The 10,678-nt window shown below is 37.9% G+C and overlaps 1 protein-coding gene across 1 annotated transcript; it reads right to left on the reverse strand.

The window, feature by feature from the left end:
* Window positions 1–9,130: 9,130 nt before the first annotated feature.
* On the reverse strand, window positions 9,131–9,673 carry LOC110441704 (octapeptide-repeat protein T2-like). The gene has a single exon (XM_021484926.1). It carries the CDS (start codon window positions 9,671–9,673, stop codon window positions 9,131–9,133), a length of 543 nt encoding a protein of 180 aa, XP_021340601.1.
* Between the last annotated feature and the right edge of the window lie 1,005 nt (window positions 9,674–10,678).

Below are 10,678 nucleotides of genomic sequence, written 5' to 3' on the forward strand. Positions count from 1 at the left end.
GTAGAGAGTATTACTCCGCGAAGTATGTACATTTTATTAAAACAGCGAGTTGCCTCCCCTCCTACGTTATTTGACAGGTGCGCGAGGATAATTGAAAATCAAATAACGCTGAAAATTATTGGGGTTTTATTTAAATAATGAAAAAGGTAGCAGATTTTGTTTGTAACTTGAAAAGTCGGGTTCTTAATCTACCCACGCATGGATTTTATTCAAACTTTGCAATTTGAATGTTCATGTGAAATCACTTCAGAAACCGATATTATTATTTTTAAAGTTTGTAGAGAAAATTCAGAAAGGGCCTGTATTGGTTTTCCCCTAAAATTAAGGGTTACCCCAATATTTTGATGTCATATAAGTACACACAATCAGGATTGATTTTTGTAGATGTTTCAAATCCGCATGATTTTGGGAACACTAAGCATTCCATTAATGTGTATTTTGTATGTTTTAAGTCAGTGATATAACAATCAACTGGCTTACCATGACCACACTCCATTAAAAATATCCACCCACAAAAAAATACACTTGAACATTCAAAGTCTATTTTTTACAGGGTTTCTTAGATGTATCATCTACGTAAGTCTTTAAAATCGTTTTAGGGTATTGTTAATTTACATCAGTGATTTTTTTTAAATTTAAATTAAGAGCCGGGAACATAGTCCACCAGCCTGTCTTATACCTACCCAACTAACACAGACTGATTGAAAGTGTACCTAGAGGACATCCTTGAAGGCAGCTACTTTTTGATGCCATGTTATATATACCCCAGTATTTACCCTCCACTCTAGTATATATACAAAAATCTCGTTGGCTGAAGACATAACAACACCCTTTGCTCACTATACACATTTGCTGTCTGGCTGCCTTGTAAGTTATCCTTCCAACTTGGCCTGTCTTGCTAATTTCATTTATTTTTTATTTGTTATTGTCTTATGACTACACTCTCCTTTCATCTTCATACATTTTTTTTATATTGTCATACACTATACAGTCTCTTATACTTTACAACTATAAAATTCTTTTCTGTTCAACACCTGTAAACAGTATGTCTAGAACTGGTTTAGGGTTAGGCTGCAAGAAACGTATCAGAGATTGTGGAAACTCAAGAAACTATTGGAAACCTGTTTGCTATTTATCCTATCAATGACTTGCAGCATGCTTATTGTAAAGGTTGTGAGACTTCTATAGTCAACAGGCGCGTAGCTGGGCTCTTTTGGATGTGCATGCAGAAAGTCGCACCGAAGGCGCGAAGCTATTCTAGGGGGGTACGGGGGCATTGCCCCCCCCCCCCCCCCCCCCCCCCCCCCCCTGGATTTTAAATATAGAAGCTCTGTCGTGCCATCTGGTGGCTTTTAATATACATATTGTAGTGTTTTAATTTATTTTACAGACAACAATATTTGGTTGATTCATCACTTTATTATTGGAAAGCATCGCAAAAATTCAAATGTATTTCAAATGCGAAAGACAGCTCTCCTTTTTTTCTCCGACAAAAATGTGTCGATTGTTGGAATTACCCGAAAATATCCGTTGCTTCATATCGCTTTCCTGATGAATCTAAGTTAACTAGATATTTAAAAAGTCGGAGCCAATATAAACAGATTAATTTCAGATTTTTTGCCCTTGTGTCCCCCAAACCCTTTTTATATCATCAACATTTCTCAGAACATAAGATGACGGTACCTCCTATATCGATGTTTAGATATATGTATACATATATATCCAGTAGCTCTACTGAAGATAGGTCTAGGACTACTCCGAAAACATACTTTATCAGTTCATGACAGGGACAAATGAAGGGCAGGCCTATATAATGTCACAGATTAGCAAAAGCTACATGTACGTGGCTTTTTTTCTGACTTTTGAGGCTTTGCCTTTTTTCATATTACATTTGCAGGCGAAGTGAATGTAAAACTCAGATGGATCCTATACGTGCACATATCCGCCCTAAAACCCAGGAATTAATTGCGGTGTTGCCCAAAATTTTAAACTCAGAAGACTCAAAAAAAATAATAAATCATAATTGTCATGTCGGTTGTACATGTATACTACTTTCTGGCACCAAACAATATGTAGAACTTCATTATTTCTGAAATTGTGACAATTATGATTTCCCTGCCGAGCAGAGCGAGGCGAATTCTTTTTTCTGAAGATGTAATACTAAACTTGTTCAAGCACTGTCAAGCGTAAAAAGCTAGAATTTATCGGACATTATTTCCATTGTAAAACAGATCGAATAAGGCATAGAATAGTTTTATGAGTTTGCGGTATTATTCTAGATTATATTTTATAACATAGAGTATTTATATTATATATATATATACACGCCAGGCTTTTATGCTAACATTGGTTATTATTCACCTGATAACGTGATGCTAGGGTGGATGCTTTACTGTCTTTGACATTTTTGAAATTTACATTTTTTAACAGGTATAATAAATCACTCCTGGGGATCATGTGTACATGAAACCACAGGTGAAAATACAGGTTTATCTATCATGAAATGGACTCTACCTTTGAAATAACAAGTAACATATATACCTAATTCCAACAGATGGATTTATCCTCTCTCCACGAACAGGGTGATCACCACACCGTGACATTGGAACAATAGAATCTTAATCTTCGTACGACTCTTTTGTGGTATTTTTTGGCCAAACTGAAGACAAACATATCATGGCCTCAGCTTGGAGCACTGTGTGGACTGACAAAAACTGATGTTTCTAAGATTTTTCATATGGTGAAATCTGCTCTGACAGAGACAATTATACAATAATATATAGGCCCAGAACACATCAGCCGTGAAATGGCTATCGCTCACAACACTGTACTCACAGAAGCCTTTTATGGTAATACAGTCACTGTAATTTTGAATGTTACCTTTTATTTATATCCAAAAAAGTTCAGATCACCAACTCCAGAGGTCATCCTACTGTGGACAGGAGAAAAGGAATTACCTTAAGTTTATGAGTATTGTTCTTCCAGATGGATATATGTTCTTGATACTATTGGTCCTTTCTATGGCAACGAGAACGATGCTAAGATAACCCGCAATATCTTTGGTTATGTAGGAAAACTGAAAAACTGAAGCAATGGTTTGATGATGATGATCGTTTCATTGTTGATAGGGGTTTCAAAGATGTCCTTGACCTTTTCATATCATATGGGCCCATATTCATGAAAGCGATCTAATGCTCAAGCATGGATTGTGTGGTCAAGCCTAATTTCTTGGTCCAGTTATAAATTAATAAACAACTCTTATTTTGTCAATGATTTGGAGAGAAAAAAATTAAGAGACTTAAAGCCAAATACTATTTTCAATTTTCACATTTGACTTTTTGATCGTTTGAGATTATTTAAGCGAGTTACAAGAATAGTAGGTTTGAGCACAGAATCCTTGCTTGAGCATGAGAACATTTTCATGAATACGGGCCCAGTAATCCAGTAATGCCCTCTTATTTGAAACCAGGTGAAACTCAACATGGATGTCTGAGTGCTAATGCAGACAGTCACTGTACTAAAACTAGGTAGATGATTGAAAGTTACCATGGTCGTTTAAAGCAGTGGCGATTTTCAAGGAGAAAATGACCTATTACTATTTCAATTAAATTACATCAGAAATAGTGAGAATATTGACTGCTTACTTGAATGGTATCCGTGGTCCAATTTATGTAAGAAGTGCTGAGCGTGACGAAAAAAATCGTCGTCTGGTTGAAAAAATGAAAAGCAAAATGAGAGTTGCACAGAGGGTAAAGGATGAGCCAGAGCTTCTGAAAGGCTCATTGGCAGAAATTAGATGGGGTGTCCATTCCATTTCCTGACCTTAATTCAGAGTATTTGGAAACCATCATCTGTGGCATGTATACCAGCTCCAGCAAGCAGCAGAATATACAGCGGAACATTTTACTTTCTCAGGTGACTTTGAGGTTTGGGTGCATCAACATTCAACTGGTTTGCTCAGGGGTCAGATTCGTTCTAGACATACATCACAAACAAAAGACAATGTCTGGATTCAGTATAATGTTGCAGATTCCACGGATCCTATCAAAGACTATTATTGTACTTGCCCCACTGGTAAGCGAACTGTTGGAAGGTGTGCACATACTGCTTGTATATTATACTTTCTGGGAAATGCTTCAAAGCAAACTTTGTAAGAACTATTCTGTAAACGTGTGTCTTATGTTAAGAAGTCAGTGGTTTGCTGATGTGGGGTATCATCTGCGATAGGCCAGTTGGTAGAGAGTCCAACCTATGTATTTTGAAGGTCTTTGGGGAGGTGTCCTAGTCTATGTAGTGCGCTGATCATTTATATATTGCCCCCCCTCCCCTCCCGCCATTAGCTATGGGACGATAGGTGATTGATACAGAAAGTATGGAAATAAACCAAACACTGATTGTTTTCTGCCAAAATGCAATACAAGTAGTAGGCAAATAAAGGTAGTGTAACAAAATCTGTTTATGTGCCCCCCCCCCTCAACAGAAAAAAATGATGAAAAATTTGGTATCGTTTTTACTGCTAGCATGTCTGTAATCAATATAAGAAATTTTCATGGAATAAAAATTACAGTAAGAAAAATGTTATGAAGATTCAAAAGGAAGTAACATACATACATTTGACAAAATGCATGTCAGGCCCTATGGGACTTTTCTTTTTGGCATGATATCGAATAAAACATATTTTTTGTTTCTGTTCAGCCATGGTATGATTAAAGTACTTGTAAAGTTTCATGAAAATCCGTGCGTGAGCAGGGTCTATGGGAAATTTAACATAGGCAAGAACCCCACCTTTGAAATCCTTTCCGTTTAGGTTTATAGGGAATAAAAACACCAAAAGTTTTATAATATTACAAAAAAATACTGTGTTCATTTGAGTCGGAAAATAACAGTGCAAGTTTAATCTTATCATTATATTTAAATTGACGAGTTTTTGGATGTCGATTGCCCTCGTTGGGATGCTGCTTTAGGTCTAACTGTTTACCCACATGTTTGTATATGTATATATACCAATATCATTTCGAAACAGTTATTTTTCAACTCTTTCTCTGTCTTTCATAACATCTCTCTCGCCCCTGTTTTTGTCACTGTAACTCTTCTTTCTATTAGTTTTTTATCAATTGCATGTTGAATTGTCCTTCGAAAATATGTCTTTGGCGCGTTATCAATTAGACTTGGTCTTAGATAAAAACTATCTAAATCCGTGGTATAACAGAATTAAATGTAATTAAAATAAAGAGTAATTATGTTAACATGCAATAATAATAAACAACATTTGATATAGCGCCCTATCTAGCTAACATAAGCCACTCTAAAGCGCTTTACAGTACATAGATATACAATTAATACAATTAGCATATACATTAATTGAGGAATTCGCAGGAGCTGCCTTATCAGGCGCTAACTACTGGTCCTATGCCACCTGGCTAATATCTCTCTATGTGTGTATGCCTGCGTGTGTGCTGGATATGTGATGTGTACTGTGGAGCGAGTGTTGTTTTTGATTCCATAGGTTCAGTCGATTTGAATAATATAGGAGCAATTCAATTGAATATGTCTTTAATTGAATTCATCCTTTTTCATATGATGGAAAATAAATACAAATACAATAATAAAATATATCTTGAAATCAACATGTATAAGAGGTGTTTAATTCAATTGAGGGTGTAAATTATTTGAAGAAATGTGCATTTATTATGACATGTTCGTGTAATTTGACGTTCCCTAAACCTGCACAGGTAAGGAGAATAGTTTCAAGCACATATGCGTAGATCAATAATATTTTAATACATCTTTGTATTCAAAGAATTAACTAAAGTGTTCTTGGAAATTTATACAGCCGATCCCGGTGTTCTTGCCACTCTGGTAATCTTAGACGCGCAAGATTACCGGCAAGCAGTGAACGAAATTAGCTAGTACACTAATTCGTTGTGTACCTACGATCGCCAGTTATAAATCAATGGACTTAAAAGTCCAGCGTTCAAGCGATTATTGAAAGGTCAAGTGGCGATAGTTGGTCTAGCTAGATGACATGTAAGTATTAATATTGACTACTGATTGTTTAGAGCTTACCTTGATTAATTCCTTATTAAAGTTAATTGGTCTACGTACCGTAATCCCTCCCAGGTGATACCGTGCGTCCTGTCAAACTTGTCCTGTACCCAGAGCTCGTACCCCGGTCATGCATGAATATTTTACTGCCGTGGTATCATGTCTCCAACGCTTTGTGATACCCGGGGTTAGTGACATTGTCAAGTTCACGTCAAGGACATTGTAACCGACCTTCAAAGTGTGGACGGCGCCGTCACCAAGGGCATGCTTTCTGTTCGGCTTTTATATGAACAATTAACATACAATTTAGTATACAGGATTCTTATCGAAAGCAGCGTGTATGTCGGGGCATTATTTTTCTGTCAATATTTTAAGGGCCCTGTTTAACTCGGGTCGATTTTAAGCATACATGTATATACTATTTATGCCATATTTTAAAAAGTGTAATTGATTTTCGCGAAATCCCTATCTCTCTTTAAATCCAAACTTAGCAATTTTGTAAACGAGACGGTAACAATAAGTTTACATTATTGTTATCATTTAAAAAGGAGGATTTCAATTTATAAATTATAATGCTGTAATGATTACAACCCACATAAATAGCTAGAATATATAGCAATTATTTCACGTTATTTGATATGGCGATTTTAATTCCTACATACTGATATATTCACGAGCTAATTATGAAATAAATCAATTCGCAATAATGAATGTGTTCCTTATGAATTCCAGCAAGTTTCCTAAAATATTTCATCACGGTAAGCTTTAATGAGCTTTTTATTAAATTAGTCCATATATGTTATGTTTTAATATAAGCTTTATTTCATTTCTTTTTTTGTTCATTTACAGTATGATATAAAGCAATACACAATTGTTGAAATTGGATTTGGAAACAAGTTTTACAACTGATGTAGACTCATTTCCAGCGGGGGAAATACATATATGAGATTTGAAGACCATATGTTTTATGACTATAATATTTGAGAAAGAAATATGCAGAAATGCGTTGAGTATATGAGTAAAAAATGGAAAAAGGGGAGGGTAGGATAAGAAAGAGGGGAAAGAGAATTGCTCAGATTAAACCTGTATTTAATGATTGTAAACAGCTAAGTACATCAAGAATGCCACCTTAAACGACAGGTATATATGGAAAGTTGAAACAGAAGAAAAACTCATTCAAATCTTCGAGAGCTGATAATGAAATTTTAAGCACAGGAGAAAAGCATTTTCCCTATCTGACAACTCATCATCGCCAAACAGCAGTAAGTTACTTGAAATGCACGATTTACAGATGTATCTCAGTGAAGACACTTACACGGAAAAAGGCGGCAGTGTAACAAATAATGTTCATTTGTCTCGTTATTTTCCATTCATAACAAAGAGGACTATCAACAAGCTTTTTACGATACAAGTAAAATTTTAGGGAACTGCACCCCATTCTAAGTCTAGCTTGGTGGATCTGACCCAGCCTACTACCGATAAAGTAGAAAGATGGGACTTTGTGGGATGGTTCATACAGGTATTTTTTTATCTAGATATAGAGAGGTCACCTTTTACTGAGTCTGGCAAGGAGTTTCAAATATCAATTACGGAAGGTAGGAAAGACTTCCTGTATAGACTAGTACGACATAAGATAGGACAAACAATTTTTGCCTTCACGGGTATTGTAGTCGTGAATGTTTGCTTTTGTTTTTTATTAGCCAAAAGTCCTTAGGCTTATAGGTACATACATAAATACATATAACATTCTCTAAACATAATTAGAATAGACAGGAGAGTGACATCACAGTATACATAAAACACCGTTCAATAATGTGCATATAAGTTATAATTCACACGTAGATACTCGCAGACCGAGCGATAAGCTCTAGGGATAGTGTGTGGGCCTGTGAGCGTCTGCACATATAACTACATACTGATCATAAACCGCTGGAATGTATTTATTCTGCTACGTCTGTTGTGAAGGCGAGTGTTCGCATACACCGATGGGTACTTAGACTCCATCCCTACTGTTACACTGTGAAGTACATACCTGGATCCAAAAAAATAGCTGATAGTTTGTCAAGGCTAATTGATAACAAGGGCAAGCGAGACAACTCGTTGGACCTTAAGGACAACTTCACATCGGGCGACGAAGAATATGTGAGATTTGTGGCTCAGACCGCAACGCCAAGAGCACTGACTACTCGCGAGATAGAGGAGGCTTCCGCAGTAGATCCGGAAATAATCGACCTGAGAAAGTGTATACGAAATAACCAGTGGCACAAGTTGGAGAACAAACACTATCTACCTGTCAAAGATGAGCTATGTGTCATAGGACGGCTCATGCTGCGCGGTACCAGAATTTTACTTCCTACAAGTCTGTGTGTAGGGTCTTTGAGATCGCACATGAGGAACACCCGGGCATATAGTTTGTATGAAACGACGTCACCGTACCAATGTATGGTGGATAGGAATAGACAGAGATGTAGACAAATTTTGCAAAACAGGTCATGCATGTCTAATAGTGGGTATGCCACAAGCACTCGAACCGATGAAATCGACAGAATTGCCTACCGGTCCATGGCAACACTTGTTTGCAGATCTCATGTCTCTCCCATTAGTCTACATCAGGAGATTATCTTTTTGTGGTTGTTGACTATTATAGTCGGTATTATGAACTTCACACCATGAGGACCACAACTACAGATCGAATAATCCGGAGTTTGAAACAAATGTTCATGACACATGGACTACTGGTTTCCATAACAACAGATAATGGGCCACAGATTATCAGTGAATGATTTGCTGATTTCCTTTCAGAACAGGGTGTCGAGCACAGAAAAGTCACGCCCCTATGGCCCCAGGCCGATGGAGTGGTGGAGAGGCTAATTCGATCTCTATTGTAAGGGTCAGGACTGCCCGGGCCAGATAGAGAAGAGAGACTGGAGGGATGAGATCAACAAATATATATGTTACAGGACAACACCTCATTCCGTAACAGGGGTGAGCCCAGCTGAACTACTATTCAAACGTAGATTGAGGACACGTTTACCGGGAATTGAGGAGTATCCAGGAGATGCTATTCATGTTCGCGGATGTGCCGTTAGATGAGCTGTCGTCTAACACACCAGAACGGTTCAACACTGGTATTTCTGATACTGTTTCTATCTCTCCCTGTTTGTCGTTGTGATTCCCCTTTCCACTGTCTCTCCCTGTTTGTCGTTGTGATTCCCCTTTCCGCTGTCTCTCCCTGTTTGTCGTTGTGATTCTCCTTTCCGCTGTCTCTCCCTGTTTGTCGTCGTGATTCCCCTTTCCGCTGTCTCTCCCTGTTTGTCGTTGTGATTCTCCTTTCCGCTGTCTCTCCCTGTTTGTCGTTGTGATTCTCCTTTCCGCTGTCTCTCCCTGTTTGTCGTTGTGATTCTCCTTTCCGCTGTCTCTCCCTGTTTGTCGTTGTGATTCTCCTTTCCGCTGTCTCTCCCTGTTTGTCGTTGTGATTCTCCTTTCCGCTGTCTCTCCCTGTTTGTCGTTGTGATTCTCCTTTCCGCTGTCTCTCCCTGTTTGTCGTCGTGATTCCCCTTTCCGCTGTCTCTCCCTGTTTGTCGTCGTGATTCCCCTTTCCGGAATATTTTGTTTTGTCGCTGTTCATGATTAGGATGTCTTTTATTTGTTTCCTGTTTTCCGTAATTATCTGTTGCTGAATACTGTTCGTGCAAATAATTGTTTGGTATGTTTGAAACCTGATGAGGAAAGCGAAAACGAAATTTGAAGTCCAATAGCAACCAACTGCATTTGAGTTTAACATCAACCAACGGGCGCCAGAGACATCGATGCCATACGCTGAACACCTGGGGCAACGCGGGTGAACGAGTTTTTCTCAATGGCGGAGTATTTGACAACAGATACAAGTACAAGTACACTCTGGTGTTTGAGGTAAGCAGGGATGTGGAGGAAGGAAGTACGATATCGACATCTCGCTCTCAGTCAGCTTTTTGCCAGGACTCATCGACGCTGTTACACCCAAAATGTCCTCGACCGACCCCGTCGTATCAGAAGAGGACACATGTCAGAGTCGGCGACATAATTAACGAAAGGCCACTTCAGTTCATTATTTTTCCAACATTTTCGAATCCCGGGCTATATGTTCCACCATAATATACAAGCATATGTGTATTGTATTTATCATACCAAGTAAACTGTAATTCACCGAAGTTTTTGTACGACTGGTGAATGTCAACAACTCGCCTTGGTCAGGGATGTGTATCCCTGCCTTGGTAAAATGTAAGGTCTGAAATCTCCAAAAGTTAAATTTTCAGGACAGACGATAAACAATAAAATCTGGCGTCATACTTTATTCAAGATATTTAATTATTTCAATCAATCAAAAGCATCAATATTTTGACATTGCTCATCAAAACATCAACACAAGACGAACGAGCGAGATTTGAGCAAATTATTCAATGCTTTTGATTGATTGAAATTTACATCTTTAACAAAGTATAACGTCAGGGTTGATTGATTTCGTCTGTCCTGAAAATGTAACTTTTGAAGATTTCAGACCTTAGCAACGATCGAAAATGAAATATTACCACATCTCGTCTTTTCGTCCCGAAACAGCAAGATGGCACAAATCAGCTATGCACCGAACAAACTC

The sequence above is a fragment of the Mizuhopecten yessoensis genome, unplaced genomic scaffold, assembly GCF_002113885.1.
Source record: "Mizuhopecten yessoensis strain PY_sf001 unplaced genomic scaffold, ASM211388v2 scaffold1883, whole genome shotgun sequence".
NCBI classification, from domain to species: Eukaryota; Metazoa; Mollusca; class Bivalvia; order Pectinida; family Pectinidae; genus Mizuhopecten; species Mizuhopecten yessoensis.